General features: G+C 45.1%; 1 protein-coding gene across 1 annotated transcript; it reads right to left on the reverse strand.

Moving 5' to 3' along the window:
• Nucleotides 1–15: 15 nt before the first annotated feature.
• LOC112069575 (rho guanine nucleotide exchange factor 4-like) lies at nucleotides 16–13,403 on the reverse strand. Its single transcript, XM_024136913.2, is given in 10 exon segments — nucleotides 16–2,190; nucleotides 3,096–3,173; nucleotides 3,788–4,031; nucleotides 4,575–4,706; nucleotides 4,928–5,057; nucleotides 5,285–5,517; nucleotides 12,194–12,269; nucleotides 12,271–12,371; nucleotides 12,738–12,938; nucleotides 13,224–13,403. Coding segments are annotated over 10 exon segments (1,479 nt in total). The 5' UTR covers nucleotides 13,350–13,403; the 3' UTR covers nucleotides 16–2,032.
• Between the last annotated feature and the right edge of the window lie 3,862 nt (nucleotides 13,404–17,265).

Here is a 17,265-nt window from a genome sequence, read left to right on the forward strand (position 1 = left end):
CAGTATATCCAGGTAGGAGCTGTGGTACCAGTATATCCAGGTAGGAGCTGTGGTACCAGTATATCCAGGTAGGAGCTGTGGTACCAGTATATCCACCTGTCTATATAAGGTCCCACAGTTGGCAGTGCATGTCAGAGCAAAAACCGAGCCATGATGTCTAAGGACTTGTCCATGGAGGTCAGAGACACGATGTGTCGAGGCACAGATCTGGGGAAGGGTACCACAGTGGCCAAGATCACAGTGGCCTCCATCATTCTTAAATGGAAGAAGTTTGGAACCACCAAGACTCTTCCTACAGCTGGCCGCCCGGTCAAACTGAGCAATCGGGGAGAAGGGCCTTGGTCAGGGAGGTGACCAAGAACCCAATGGTCACTCTGACAGAGCCCCAGAATTCCTCTGTGGAGATGGAAGAACCTTCCAGAAGGACAACCATCTCTGCAGCACTCCACCAATCAGGCCTTTATGGTAGAGTGGCCAGACGGAAGCCACTCCTCAGTAAAAGGTACATGACAGCCCACGTTGAGTTTGCCATGGCCTAGGAACAGTGGGTTAACTGCCTTGTTCAGGGGCAGAACGACAGATTTTTACCTTGTCAGCTCGGGGATTTGATCTAGCAACCTTTCGGTTACTGGCCCAATGCTCTAACCACTAGGCTACCTGCTGGGATCATCAATGGAAACAGGATGCACCTGAGCTTAATTTTGAGTCTAATAGAAAAGGGTCTGAAAACTTATGTAAACAAGGTATTTGTTTTTAATACATTTGCAAAAAAATCTAAACCTGTTTTTGCTTTGTCTTTATAGGGTATTGTGTGTAGATTGATAAGAATGTTTATTTAATCCATGTTAGAATAAAGCTAACATAACAAAATGTGGAAAAAGGGAAGGGGTCTGAATACTTTCCAAATACACTATATTTCCCTGGAATCTTCAAGCTCCCTGTAGTCTCCTCATCAGCAGGGATACAAGGGAGCCTGTAGTCTCTTCATCAGCGGGAACACACATTTTTTTTTTTTGTCACAACAGACAACTTTGTCTTTCCGAAACCGAATAACCGACAGAATATTCACCTGTAAATTAACACTTCTGAAAGGTGTCACAGACAGACAGCGTTCCGATGGGGAACACAAGTGCAGTTGCACCTCTTCAATCCAGCCTCATTTTGAGAAAACATGTAGAATCACAAAATGTGTTGCTAAATGAATGTAAATGTAGGGGTTTATAAAAGGTAAAACAGTACTCTTCATGCTGTGTTTCAAAGCATCCGTACACTCTTCAGATGGCACTTCTATAAAGAAGTTAATTACTCGCAGGGTAAGGCAGGGTTTCCCAAACTCAGTCCTCAAGGGGTACATGTTTAGTGTTTTGCCCTAGCACTACACAACTGATTCAGATAATCATCAAGCTTTGATCATTTGAATCAGCTGTGTAGTGTTAGGGCAAAAAACCAACATGTGCACTCCTTGGGGTCCAGAGGACCGAGTTTGGGACAGTTCAAAGGTAAGGCGTGTGAACTATCGACTCTTATTAAATAGTTAAAATAAACCAGGAAAACATCTTTGTACACAGAGAAGTACAATAAACCTTTATCACAATTTTTCACCTTTTTTCCCAGAAAGCAACATGTTTCTGTCACTGTGAACAGTTTGTGGGAAAACATAAACACTGGGGGGGGAAAATAACATTTTGTTGTCGCCAGTCAACGTCTTTCATAAAGAGGAGCCTCACTGGCAGTCACATGATCACGCAGCAGTAGTGGAACCAATTGGTTGTTGGTTGCAGTAGCAGGTATAATAGTCCTAGTAACGGTCGCCCAACGTATATATACACACACAACGTCCGGAAGAACCATTCCCAAGTCTAATTGTAACCAGCTTATAAAGTGCTTTCTCAAAGAAAAAAATATATCATAATAATCTTTCACGATATCAGTATATCAATTAGGATAGGATTATGTATATATAAAAAAAGAGCATCTGGCATAAAAAGTTAAGTTCAGGCACGAGCAGAGAGCTCTCCTCTCCTTTGGCGTTTCACTTCTTGAAAGGCGTCAGTCTGCCGATGTTTTGCCAGAAGGTGGTTGCCTTGCGTTTGGGCTCAGCCAGCATGAAGACCTGCTGCTGTGGGACGCTGCTGGGCAGAGACGGCTGCTTCTGACGGAGCAGGAAGTCACAATAGGGCCGTGTCACCACTGGAGAGGAGAACAGAAGGGGTTTAGTAATATAAGGGTCACCACTGGGGAGAGGAGAACAGAAGGGGTTTAGTAATATAAGGGTCACCACTGGGGAGAGGAGAACAGAAGGGGTTTAGTAATATAAGGGTCACCGCTGGGGAGAGGAGAACAGAAGGGGTTTAGTAATATAAGGGTCACCACTGGGGAGAGGAGAAACAGAAGGGGTTTAGTAATATAAGGGTCACCACTGGGAGAGGAGAACAGAAGGGGGTTTAGTAATATAAGGGTCACCGCTGGGGAGAGGAGACAGAAGGGGTTTAGTAATATAAGGGTCACCGCTGGGGAGAGGAGAACAGAAGGGGTTAGTAATATAAGGTCACCGCTGGGGAGAGGAGAACAGAAGGGTTTAGTAAATAAGGGTCACCGCTGGGGAGAGGAGAACAGAAGGGGTTTAAGTAATATAAGGGTCACCACTGGGGAGAGGAGAACAGAAGGGTTAGTAATATAAGGGTCACAGCTGGGAGAGAGAGACAGAAGGGGTTTAGTAATATAAGGGTCACCGCTGGGAGAGGAGAACAGAAGGGGTTAGTAATATAAGGGTCACCACTGGGGAGAGAGAACAGAGGGAGGGGTTTTGCCTTGATGACAGCTTGTACACTCTGACTGGTACTGTAGATGGGGGGGGGATTCGAGTGCATTTCAATCTAAAGAGGCTCATTTGAATATTATATTGATAATATTATTACAAACTCAATGTGTAGAAATATAGCCAAACATGTTATCTAAGCTTATTTAAAAAATCCACAACACTACACATACCCATCCACACAGCCAAAAATAAAACTCCCAAAGGGAAATGGAGTTTTCCTGCCATGCACCCATATTCAGTATAACCCCCTAAGGACTACATTACCCAGACATACCTTTGGGTTTCCCAGCTGGATGGCTTTTGCAGGCGTTGAGCATGGCCTGTTTCTTCTGGACCTCAGTGATAGAGAATCCTGGAGGTAGAAACCACATAGGTCATAGGTCATTGTGGATATCACAGATCCATTCTGCCAGTGCCATCAATACCCAGCTTTTCAGAGTGAACAGAATAACACAAGGCCAGATTGTTGGATGAGAAAGTTTCAGTAACATCCATATGCTCTGTTTTCCAGGGGGACCTGACTGGATCAGGGTTAGGAAGGCAGACAGACTCAGAACAAGAGCACACGGAATTCCCAACCAGAACCCTCCACACATGCACAGATCCCAGACAAAACCCTGAGACTACGGCAGAGAAGCGAAGGGGGCAGCTGAGATGGATTGATGGGCCTTTTGCCTGTTTATCGGAGGGAACAATGACACGCTGAGCCATTAGCATACCCTTCTCTTCCTGGTTCTCTGACCACAGCGCCAACAGCTGTTTCAACTATTACTGCAGCATTAGAGAGACAGGAGGTCCAAACTCGCATTGGACTAACAGGAAAGGAAACACATCCAGTGGCTTTAAGCTGACTAGCAATAACACAGGTCGGCAGCTCATCACATACCTTTGTCAAACGGAGGCGTACAATCATGACAGAGACGGTTAACTGACAGTTATCCCTAAGGCAACGGGGCGGCGCCTCACCTGTCTCGCGGTCGTGCTGCACCTGCCTCCTCTCGTCCTGGAAGGCTCGGAGCCAGCGTTGTTTCTGCTCAGGCTTCTTGGCACACAGCAGGTGGACCTCGTCCCCCGCCAGCGAGCGCAGTTTCAGAACGTTCTTCACCGACACGTTGAAGTCCTTCTCCTTCCCGTCCTCCACATCCACCACCTCCATCTGGTCCATGTCCATACGACCCTTATAGTACAGCATGTCCCTGCGCAGGAGGTCCTGTAAGAACCATACAGATACAATATTATACTACTAGAACACCGTACCTCTGTTCTATACTAATGTTACTAACCCTTATAGTACAGCATGTCCCTGCGCAGGAGGACCTGTAAGAACCATAGATATACCACACCAACCCTAACAGTACAGCATGTCCCTGTGCAGGAGGTCCTAGAGGGATACAGGGAACTGTTACTAACCCTAACAGTACAGCATATCCCTGTGCAGGAGGTCTAGATGGATAGCAGGACTTTTACTCAACCCTTACAGTACAGCATGTCCCTGTGCAGGAGGTCACTAGAGGGATACAGGGAACTGTTACTAACCCTTACAGTACAGCGTCCCTGTGCAGGAGGTACTAGAGATACAGGCGAACTGTTACTAACCCTTACAGTACAGCATATCCCTGTGCAGGAGGTCCTAGAGGGATACAGGGAACTGTTACTAACCCTAACAGTACAGCATGTCCCTGCACAGGAGGTACTAGAGGGATAAGGCGTACGTGGTCAGGGAAGGGTTGGAGTTTTTAACCGCGTTGCTCACCTTTTTGCAGTAGACCACCTGGTGGTCGAAGAGGAAGAACATGCGCTGCTGGCTCTTGGCCTGAGGCTGGGAGATCTTCGTCAGCTCCCCAGAGAAGATCAGATCTGAACTTTTACTGAGGATATCTTCTCCCTGACCATGTTCAAAGCCAAACAATAAATATATGTTAGAGCCTGCAGAGATACGGGGGCATGAGATGTTGAGATTGTTCAGCCAACAGATGTGTATTGTATAGCAAGGGCCCGGAGTTGGTCCTGACTTCAGGCTTTGTTTCCAGATCAAGTCACCTGGTCAGAAAACCTGACCCCTAGTCATGGATTCTGTTCCATGACCCATGATGCACTGATCCTCACCTCCCAGTCCTCTATGGAGCGCTGCCATTGGGCGATCTTGTCGATGTTCTCCAGGCGCCGCTTCCTCTCGTTGATCAGCCTGGCCACGTTCTTCATGGCGTTCAAGGCAGCCTCCACGTCCTTATAGTCCCTGATCCCAGAACAGATGACCACGTTAGACTCTATCTCTACTTCCTTTCTCTCTCACATCACACTGGATCTTATAAAAGCTTTGTTTAATATAAAAGTCACTAATATTGGCTGCCAATTTACAATCTGAGAATAACTAAATATACTATCAGTGTCAATACCGCTGCTGTAAGCGAATTAGGTGTAGATTAGACTGTACAGTAGAATGTGTGTGCTGGTTTACAGTACCTGTGCTGGGGGTTGGTGTATTTCAGTAGCTCGGCCAGCTGCAGAGGATACTTGCAGATCTTCTGGACGGGTGTGAGCAGGAAGCCATCCAGCGAGATGTCAATCATCTTCTGCAGCAGACGACAAGCCTCGAAGAAGAACACGTACTTGTTGGTCTTCATCCGCCGGGACAACTGCACACAGGCGTTGGGGTGGTTGTTACAGTACTCTGAGTAGATCTGGAAGTCTGTTTGCTGAGGAGGGAGAGGAGGAGACAGGAAGCGTTAACATGGCGGTTTGAAATGGTGAACATTAAGCTTGGGCTCTAGAGAGGTTTCTTGACTTGGATCCCTAACATAAACTGCTGGTGATCCTTCTACATTTTGGAAAACAGTAAATGCACTGAATCGTACAAATTCCTCTTCTTCCCTGCATAAGCACGTTCTGTCTGACTCTGGCATCATAACTGAGAAGAATGGAATAAGTGATGCCGTAGGAGACAAATAGATCCTGTTGTATATTAGCATGTTTCCAATTCACGATGCAGTTCTGTTGTATGTGTGTTTGCTATGAATCCCCTGTCAAGTGTGTGTTCCCCCTCTACGGGCCCGTTCCCCCTCTACGGGCCCAGTTCCCCCTCTACGGGCCCAGTTCCCCCTCTACGGGCCCAGTTCCCCCTCTACGGGCCCAGTTCCCCCTCTACGGGCCCAGTTCCCACTCTACAGGCCAGTTCCCACTCTACAGGCCAGTTCCACCTCTACAGGCCAGTTCCACCTCTACAGGCCAGTTCCACCTCTACAGGCCAGTTCCACCTCTACAGGCCAGTTCCCCCTCTACAGGCCGATGGAGAATACAGTTAAAAGGCAGATAAGCTCCGAGGCCAACGGAGGGACTGGAATGGCAGCACACAGTATTTAGACTTTTGTTTACCATGCTGTTTGTTTCTTTAGTTTGAATGATCAGAATTCATTTTGGTAGAATTTTCTTGACATTTTTTGTATCCAGAAGAATGACAAATGAATGGATTATGATTTATCAACTTGAATCAAACTTGAATCAAACTCTGGACATTTGATTTGTGTGCGTCAAGACTAACATTTCACCATTCTCCATCGTGGCTAAAGGATTAGAATGGAAATTGGGACAATTCTATTGGACAATTTTGCCACTACAGATGCTTTTAGTCTGCATTTTATCTCGGCAGGCTTTTTATTTGAAAGAAATTGTGGTTTAATTGACCCTGGTCAGTCAATCGAATATTCTTCCCTCTGCCAGCCTCTAGCTGACTCAACAGTTAACCCATCAACTTCTATTTAATTTCAACAATTTACTATCTGTGATGTGCTTGATGCCTTGCTTAAGATTGATGTAAAAAAAAATCCCCTTCGGCAGATATGCTTGATCCATTTTTTGCTGCAGCTCTCTGTCCCCCTGATTGCTGAATCATTAACCCATATTTTTAACCTGATGATTATATCTGTACTATCCCCAAGGTTTGTAAGACGACCCATTTACTCCCCCTTCGAAAAAGGCGGTGACCCTTGTGACCTAAATAATTATCCCTCTATTTCTTAACTTTCTTGCCTAGCTAAAATATTAGAATCCTTGATTCATTCTCAGCTAAGATCTTTCTTATCTTTGAAATGTATTCTAAACGTACATCTGTTGGGTTTTAGACCAGGTCATCTCTGCTGCATCCCTAGTTATAAATGATGTGGTTAACTATATGGATAAAAGGCAACATTGTGCTGCCCTCTTCATTGGCCTGTCAAAGGCTTTCGATACTGTTGATCACTCATTGCTAATTCAGAGGCTTTCCTCAATTGGCCTAGACCAGGCTGCATGTAACTGGTTGAAAAATTACTTGACCGATATAACACACTGTATCTACTGATGGTGTTAAATCAGGTTTCCTGGATATTACGAAAGGTGTCCCGCAGGGGTCGATTCTGGGTCCTGTTCTTTTTACTATTTATATGAACAAAATCGACTTGTCTGTAAACAATTGTAACCTGCACTTGTATGCCGATGATACTGTTGTGTATGCTATTTCCCCCACGGTTGACCAGGCTCTATCTCAACTACAGTTTGCCTTCATTGTACTTTGGATGGTGTACTTATTGATTGTGTCCCTGCTTACAAATATCTGGACATCTAGATAGATGAAAAGCTGTCTTTAAAAAGCATATTCATGAGTTAGTAAAATAATTTGAGCGTTAAAACGGGCTTCTTCTATAGAAATAAGTCCTGTCTCTCGCTAAATAGTAGAAAGTAGATTATTCAGTCGCTGTTCCTATCGGTCCTAGACTACGGTGACATCACCTATATGAACACAGCTGCCATTTCATTAAAGCCGTTAGATGTAGTTTATCATAGCGCCCTGTGCTTTATTATGGGTGACAGTTTTAGTACTCATCACTGCATTCCTCTGTGATGTCATCACTGCATTCTCTACCAGAAACTTGGTTGGCCCTCTGTGATGTCATCACTACATTCTCTACCAGAAACTTAGTTGGCCCTCTGTGATGTCATCACTGCATTCTCTACCAGAAACTTGGTTGGCCCTCTGTGATGTCATTACGATAATGCAAGTTCTCTATGACATCACCAAGCAAAGTTAGTTGGCCCTCTGTGAAGTCATCACTGCATTCTCACCAGAAACGTGGTGGCCCTCTGTGATGTCATCACTGCGCATTCTCTACCAGGAAAGTTAGTTGGCCCTCTGTGATGTCATCATCGCATTCTCTACCAGAAAGTTAGTTGGCGCCTCTGTGATTCACGTAGGTTGATACATTGCTAGGTTTTTAATATTAAAGCCATTTTATAAAAAGTTCCACGTCCCTAATATCTTTAGCAAACTTTAGACATACAACTTACCAACACCGGTCTCACGATGGTTAACTCCAAAAATGCCTTTGATTGAGGATCTTATAACTGATGAATGTGTTTGTTCTGGTGTCTCTAGGTCAATTCAGAAAGATAATCGAGGACCTTTTAACTGATGAATGTGATGTTCTGGTGTCTCTAGGTCAATTCAGAAAGATAATCGAGGACCTTTTAACTGATGAATGTGATGTTCTGGTGTCTCTAGGTCAATTCAGAAAGATAATCGAGGACCTTTTAACTGATGAATGTGATGTTCTGGTGCCTCTAGGTCAATTCAGAAAGATAATCGAGGACCTTTAACTGATGAATGTGATGTTCTGGTGCCTCTAGGTCAATTCAGAAAGATAATCGAGGACCTTTTAACTGATGAATGTGATGTTCTTTATAACCGTGTTTTTCTTTCTGTTTGCATTTTGTATTTATATTGATGTGTGTAATTTATGTAAATCAGGGCTCATCTGTAAAAGAGACCTTGTCTCAGTCTGACTCACTGATAAATAAGGTTAAATAAATAAATTAAATAAATACTAAAGCATGTATAATAATACAGTAATGAGTGGCATCATAGGCCACAATCCAAGCACACATTCATTTAACCTGTTACGTCATGCTATGTATTCACCATATTGCTTTTAATTTGATTTTTTGCTCCTTTGCACCCCCGCATACCGCTACTTGCACACTCATCTTCTGCACATCTAAATCAAATCAAATCAAATTTTATTAGTCACATACACATGGTTAGCAGATGTTAATGCGAGTGTAGCGAAATGCTTGTGCTTCTAGTTCCGACAATGCAGTAATAACCAACAAGTAATCTAACCTAACAATTCCACAACTACTACCTTATACACACACACAAGTGTAAAGGGATAAAGAATATGTACATAAAGATATATGAATGAGTGGTGGTACAGAACGGCATGGCAAGATGCAGTAGATGGTTAGAGTACGGTATATACATATGAGATGAGTACTGTAGGGTATGTAAACATAAAGTGGCATAGTTTAAAGTGGCTAGTGGTACATGTATTACATAAAGATGGCAAGATGCAGTAGATGATATAGAGTACAGTATATACATATGAGATGGGTAATGTAGGGTATGTAAACATTATATTAAGTGGCATTGTTTAAAGTGGCTAGTGGTACATTTTTACATAATTTCCATCAATTCCCATTTTTAAAGTGGCTGGAGTTGAGTCAGTATGTTGGCAGCGGCCGCTAAATGTTAGTGGTGGCTGTTTTACAGTCTGATGGCCTTGAGATAGAAGCTGTTTTTCAGTCTCTCGGTCCTGCTTTGATGCACCTGTACTGACCTCGCCTTCTGGATGATAGCGGGGTGAACAGGCAGTGGCTTGGGTGGTTGTTGTCCTTGATGATCTTTATGGCCTTCCTGTGACATCGGGTGGTGTAGGTGTCCTGAGGGCAGGTAGTTTGCCCCCGGTGGTGCGTTCTGCAGACCTCACTACCCTCTGGGAGAGCCTTACGGTGTTGGGCGGAGCAGTTCCGTACCAGGCGGTGATACAGCCCGACAGGATGCTCCGATTGTGCATCTGTAGAAGTTTGTGAGTGCTTTTGGTGACAAGCCGAATTTCTTCAGCCTCCTGAGGTTGAAGAGGCGCTGCTGCGCCTTCTTCACAACGCTGTCTGTGTGGGTGGACCAATTCAGTTTGTCCGTGATGTGTACACCGAGAACTTAAAACTTTCCAACTTCTCCACTACTGACCCGTCGATGTGGATAGGGGGGTGCTCCCTCTGCTGTTTCCTGAAGTCACAATCATCTCCTTTGTTTTGTTGACGTTTGAGTGTGAGGTTATTTTCCTGACACCACACTCCGAGGGCCCTCACCTCCTCCCTGTAGCGTCTCGTCGTTGTTGGTAATCAAGCCTACCACTGTAGTGTCATCCGCAAACTTGATGATTGAGTTGGAGGCGTGCATGGCCACGCAGTCGTGGTGAACAGGGAGTACAGGAGAGGGCTCAGAACGCACCCTTGTGGGCCCCAGTGTGAGGATCAGCGGGGGGAGATGTTGTTACCTACCCTCACCACCTTGGGGCGGCCGCTCAGGAAGTCCAGGACCAGTTGCACAGGCGGGGTCGAGACCCAGGGTCTCGAGCTTGATGACGAGTTTGGAGGGTACTTAGGTGTAAATGCTGAGCTGTAATCGATGAACAGCATTCTCACATGGGGATTCCTCTGTCCAGATGGGTTGGCGTGTGCAGTGTGGTTGCGATTGCGTCGTCTGTGGACCATTGGGTCGGTAGTAAATTGGAGTGGGTCTAGGGTGTCCGGTAGGGTGGAGGTGATATGGTCCTTGACTAGTCTCTCAAAGCACTTCATGATGACGGAAAGTGAGTGCTACGGGGCGGTAGTCGTTTAGCTCAGTTACCTTAGCTTTCTTGGGAACAGGAACAATGGTGGCCCTCTTGAAGCATGTGGGAACAGCAGACTGGGATAAGGATTGATTGAATATGTCCGTAAACACACCAGCCAGCTGGTCTGCGCATGCTCTGAGGACGCGGCTGGGAATGCCGTCTGGGCCTGCAGCCTTGCGAGGGTTAACACGTTTAAATGTTTACTCACCTCGGCTGCAGTGAAGGAGAGCCCGCAGGTGGTGGTAGGGGGCCGTGTCAGTGGCACTGTGTATTGTCCTCAAAGCGGGCAAAAAAGTTGTTTAGCCTGCTTGGAGCAAGACATCCTGGTCCGCGACGGGGCTGGTTTTCTTTTGTAATCCGTGATTGACTGTAGACCCTGCCACATACCTCTTGTGTCTGAGCGTTGAATTGCGACTCGATTTTGTCTCTGTACTGGGACTTAGCCTGTTTGATTGCGCTTGCGGAGAGAATAGCTACACTGTTTGTATTCGGTCATGCTTCCGGTCACCTTGCCCTGGTAAAAGCAGTGGTTCGCGCTTTCAGTTTCACGCGAATGCTGCCGTCAATCCACGGTTTCTGGTTTGGGAATGTTTTAATCGTTGCTGTGGTACGACATACTGTCAATGCACTTCCTAATGAACTCGCCTCACCGATCAGCATATTCGTCAATATTGTTGTTGGACGCAATGCGGAACATATTCCAATCCGCGTGATCGAAGCAGTCTTGAAGCGTGGATTCAGATTGGTCGGACAGCGTTGAAAACAGACGCTGACGCGGGAGCTTGTTGTTTTAGTTCTGTTTGTAGGCTGGAATCAACTAAATGGAGTCGTGGTCAGCTTTTCCGAAAGGGGGCGGGGGAGGGCCTTATATGCGTCGCGGAAATTAGTATAACAATGATCTAGGGTTTTTCCAGCCCTGTAGCACAATCGATATGCTGATAGAATTAGGGAGTTTGTTTTAGATTAGCCTTGTTAAAATCCCCAGCTACGATGAATGCAGCCTCAGGGTGTGTGGTTTCCAGGTACAAAGAGTCAGATAAAGTTCGTTCAGGGCCATCGATGTGTCTGCTTGGGGGGAATATATACGGCTGTGATTATGATTGAAGAGAATTCCCCTGGTAGATAAAGCTGGGTCGACATTTGATTGTAGGAGTTCTAGATCAGGTGAACAGAATGACTTGAGTTCCTGTGTGTTGTTATGATGATCACACCACGTCTCGTTAATCATAAGGCATACCCCCCGCCCCTCTTCTTACCAGAAAGATGTTTGTTTCTGTCGGCGCGATGCATGAAGAAACCAGCGTGGTTTCTTTCACCCCAGTGTTTAATTTCGCCACTATGCCTATTTATTGCCTCACCTCCCTTATCCTACCTCATTTGCACTCACTGTATATAGACTTTCACTATTGTATATTATGTATGTATTGGTTATTCCATTGTGAACTCTGTGTTGTTGTTTGTGTCGCACTGCTTTGCTTTATCTTGGCCAGGTCGCAGTTGTAAATGAGAACTTGTTCTCAACTACATGCCTACCTGGTTAAATAAAGGTGAAATAAAATAAAATAAATAAAATGTCATGTTTCTGACAGCGTTACATAGCGTTATGCAGGTCATATGACACAGGTCAGGTGAAGTCAGGTGTCACAGTGTGTTGAACAGTACTCACGTGTTCCAGGAAGCAGGATCCGATCTCGCTGAGGTGCGGCTGCTCCTTGTTGAACCTCTTCTCCAGACCTTCAGGAACTTTTCTGGAAGCGGTAGATGTCCTCGATGTTCCCGAAGATACACAGCAGTTGCTCCTCTGTGAACATGTCTATCCTCTTACGGCACTGCTTGATGAAACCCTGAGAGGAACAGTAGACCCATGTAGTAAATTATACAGAGGTATACCTGATTTTACTCCGTCAAATATGTTAAGAATTCCTAGAAATAATCAGTGAGTTGAAAGTTGAGATGCTGTAGTCTGAACTGAGATGCTGTATCTGAAACTGAGAGCATGGCTAGAGTCTGAATCGAGACGCCTGTAGTCTGAACTGATAGAGGCTGTAGTCTGAACTGAGAGGCTGTATGTCATGAATAGAGGCTGTAGTCTGAACTGAGAGGCTGTAGTCTGAACTGAGAGGCTGTAGTCTGAACTGAGACGCTGTAGTCTGAACTGAGACGCTGTAGTCTGAACTGAGACGCTGTAGTCTGAACTGAGCTGTACCTACCTCACAGATGTCTTTGAGGTGTTTGATGTAGTCTCTCTCTGTGATCATGATCTCATTGATGACATTCGTCCTCATCTGTTCCTTACAAGGCAGGCCTGGTCCCAGAAACAGACCCACCCCTGGCCGGTCATTCTCCCCAGCCCCAGCCTCCTCCAGCTGGGCTAGGTACTCCTCCATAGGCTCATCCTGGTTCACACGTAACTACAGGGACCAGGGAGAAAGGTGCTGTTGTTATAGAATACCCTCAGTAACAGATCACTAAAGTTTAGATGCAGAATTTTTTTGGGGGGACAACTGCAGCACTTACAACCCTAGCAATAATAATATATATCAAAGATAAGTAAGAGAGAGTAGTTCATTTCTGTTGTCCTCAGTTCCTGAGAGAGAGAGAGACAGAGAGAGACAGAGACAGAGAGAGAGAGAGAGACAGAGAGAGAGAGAGAGAGAGAGAGAGAGACAGACAGAGATGTAGAGTTAGTTTCTTACCCGGACGAAGCTGGCTGGGAACCAGCCCTCACTGTCCAGGATGCGTCCCCACCACCACTCTTTGTTGGTGGCATCAACTACCTCGATGACATCCCCCGCCTTGAAGCCCAGCTCCTGGTCGTCCATAGTGACATGGTCCCACAGGGCCTCGGCGTACACACAGCTGCCATCACTAATCAGCTGGGGAGGGACAGACATACAGGGACAGACAAACAGACAGACAGACAGACAGACAGACAGACAGACAGACAGACAGACAGACAGACAGACAGACAGACAGAGACGGGACAGCACAGGTCAGTATGGGAGGATTTCATAGTGACATAATAAAAAATGGACAACATTGTAATACAAGGTAAACAAGGTTTCTAAACTTTTTAAACAATTCTGATCAGGAAAAACTCTAGTTATGGGCTACCTAGGGGCCCTGGAGGTTTCCCTGGTCAGGTGGTCTGGAAATCCTCTGGACGTTATTCATCCAGCGGCAGGGTAGCCTAGTGGTTAGAGCGTTGGGCTAGTAACCGAAAGGTTGCAAGTTCGAATCCCCGAGCTGACAAGGTACAAATCTGTCGTTCTGCCCCTGAACAAGGCAGTTAACCCACTGTTCCTAGGCCGTCATTGAAAATAAGAATTTGTTCTTAACTGACTTGCCTAGTTAAAAAAAGGTTTAAATGTTTTTTTTTTTTTAAATGGATGACTTTGTAAAACCAGTTTATAAATAACCTCACAGGAAAGCAGAGTGGCTGATAGAGTAGAGACATGCATGATTTACTGTATGATGTAATAGGGCTGTACAGTATCACTAAACTACAACGCATCACTCTGAAACATGACTACTATTCACCACAGACAAGGAGTACAATGTTTACAATGTCGTTTCAACCCAGAAATGATGACTTTGTAACAACAATGTTTCTACTCTGTAGGCGACATTTTAGCACAGACACAACATAATCATCTTTCCGCTACTGCGTTAGCTAAGCTAACTGGGTCAGGTTCTGAGTGGAAAGCATTGATTCTGTTGAGCCAAGCCACTGAGACTGAGAGGGGCTTGACAGAGATCAATGTGGAGATAAGAGAGAGAATGAGAGAGAGAGCAAGAGAGAGCTAAAGAGCCTGATAAATGTACTACAGTCATCATATTTCACATTGTCACATACACACACGTACAGTTGAAGTCGAAGTTTACATACACCTTAGCCAAATACATGTAAACTCAGTTTTTCACAATTCCTGACATTTAATCCTAGTAAGAATTACCCATTTTAGGTCAGTCAGGATTACCATTTTTTTTAAGAATGTGAAATGTCAGAATAATAGTAGAGAGAATTATTTATTTCAGCTTTTATTTATTTCATCACATTCCCAGTGGGTCAGAAGTTTACATACACTCAATTAGTATTTGGTAGCATTGCCTTTAAATTGTTTAACTTGGGTCAAACGTTTCGGGTAGCCTTCTACAAGCTTCCCACAATAAGTTGGGTGAATTTTGGCCCATTCCTCCTGACAAAGCAGGTGTAACTGAGTCAGGTTTGTAGGCCTCCTTTCTCACACACACACTTTTTCAGTTCTGCCCACAAATGTTCTATAGGATTGAGGTCAGGGCTTTGTGATGGCCACTCCAATACCTTGACTTTGTTGTTCTTAAGCCATTTTCCACAACTTTGGAAGTATGCTTGGGGTCATTGTCCATTTGGAAGACCCATTTGCGACCAAGCTTTAACTTCCTGACTGATGTCTTGAGATGTTGCTTCAATATATCCACATAATTTTCTTTCCTTATGTTGCCATCTATTTTGTGAAATGCCCCAGTCCCTCCTGCTGCAAAGCACCCGCACAATATGATGCTGCCACCCCTGTGCTTCACAGTTGGGATGGTGTTCTTCGGCTTGCAAGCCTCCCCCTTTTTCCTCCAACATAACGATGGTCATTATGGCCAAACAGTTCTATTTTTGTTTCATCAGACCAGAGGACATTTCTCCAAAAAGTACCATCTTTGACTCAATGTGCAGTTGCAAACTGTAGTCTGGCTTTTTTATGGCGGTTTGGTGCAATGGCTTCTTCCTTACTGAGCTTCCTTTCAGGTTATGTCGATATAGGACTCGTTTTACTGTGAACATAGATACATTTGTACCGTTTCCTCCAGCACATTCACAAGGTCCTTTGCTGTTGTTCTGGGATTGATTTGCACTTTTTGCACCAAAGTACGTTCATCTCTAGAACGTGTCTCCTTCCTGAGCGGTATGACGGGTGCGTGGTCCCATGGTGTTTATACTTGCGTACTATTGTTTGTACAGATGAACGTGGTACCTTCAGGCGTTTGGAAATTGCTCCCAAGGATGAACCAGACTTGTGGAGGTCTACAATTTTTTTTCTGAGGTCTTGGCTGATTGCTTTAGATTTCCCCATGATGTCAAGCAAAGAGGCACTGAGTTTTAAGGTAGGCCTTGAAATACATCCACAGGTACACCTCCAATTGACTCAAATGATGTCAATTAGCCTATCAGAAGCTTCAAAAGCCATGACATAATTTTCTGGAATTTTCCAAGCTGTCAGTCAACTTAGTGTATGTAAACTTCTGACTTCAACTGTACATGTACACACAGACATACAAACTACTGCGTCAACATCATGCTGGCATTATAGTAGTACGCCTTGTCCGAATGGCCCATAAAGCAGGAGCCTATCTCCTGTTACTGTAGTGTGAGGCAGCGTGAAGTACCAGTACATCCCCTGGACAGGACACTAGTCTATCTCCTGTTTCTGTAGTGTGAGCAGCGTTGAAGTACCAGCACACCCCTGGACACGGACACTAGTCTATCTCCTGTTTGTTAGTGTGACAGCGTGAAGTACCAGTACATCCCCTGGACAGGACACTAGTCTATCTCCTGTTTCTGTAGTGTGAGGCAGCGTGAAGTACAGTCACATCCCCTGACAGGACCACTGTCTATCTCCTGTTTCTGTAGTGTGAGGCAGCGTGAAGTACCAGTACATCCCCTGGACAGGACACTAGTCTATCTCCTGTTTCTGTTAGTGTGAGGCAGCGTAGTTACCAGTACATCCCCTGGACAGGACACTAGTCATCTCCTGTTTCTGTAGTGTAGGCAGCGTGAAGACCAGTACATCCCTGGACAGGACACTAGTCTATCTCCTGTTTCTGTAGTGTGAGGCAGCTTGAATACCAGTACATCCCCTGGACAGGACACTAGTCTATCTCCTGTTTCTGTAGTGTGAGCAGCGTGAATACCAGTAATCCCCTGGACAGGACACTAGTCTATCTCCTGTTTCTGTTGCATGAGGCAGCGTAATTACCAGTACACCCCCTGGGAAGACACTAGTCTATCTCCCTGTTCTGTTGCATGAGGCAGCTTGATGACCAGTGTACCCACTGGATATGACACTAGTCTATCTCCTGTTTCTGTAGTGGGAGGCAGCGTGAGTACCAGTACATCCCCTGGACAGGACACTAGTCTATCTCCTGTTTCTGTTGCATGAGCAGCTTGATTACCAGTAACACCCCCTGGATAGGACACTAGTCTATCTCCTGTTTCTGTTGCATGAGCAGCTTGATGTACCAGTGTACCCACTGGATAGACACTAGTCTATCTCCTGTTTCTGATTGAGCAGCGTGAATACCACACACCCCCTGGACAGGACACTAGTCTATCTCCTGTTACTGTTGCATGAGGCAGCTTGATGTACCAGTGTACCCACTGGATAGGACACTAGTCTATCTCCTGTTTCTGTAGTGTGAGGCAGCGTGATATACCAGCACATCCCCTGGACAGAACAGAAGTAATTATTTTATTCTTGCTCAAAAGCCACAACTAACTAACTAGTAATAACGTAACTCCTCTAGCATAAGCTCCTATTCTTAATATACTAAGCCTTTATACGGTTGAGTATAGCTGGGACGATAAACTGAAAATGATCAACATCGACCATACATCACAGACATTTTGTTGATATCGTAGTAGCCTATACCAGAGAAATGTGAAGTCTGTAATGAAATAAGTTTGCTAATGTCGTGACTTGACTTTTA

Source organism: Salvelinus sp. IW2-2015, unplaced genomic scaffold, assembly GCF_002910315.2.
Source record: "Salvelinus sp. IW2-2015 unplaced genomic scaffold, ASM291031v2 Un_scaffold1052, whole genome shotgun sequence".
Taxonomy (NCBI): domain Eukaryota; kingdom Metazoa; phylum Chordata; class Actinopteri; order Salmoniformes; family Salmonidae; genus Salvelinus; species Salvelinus sp. IW2-2015.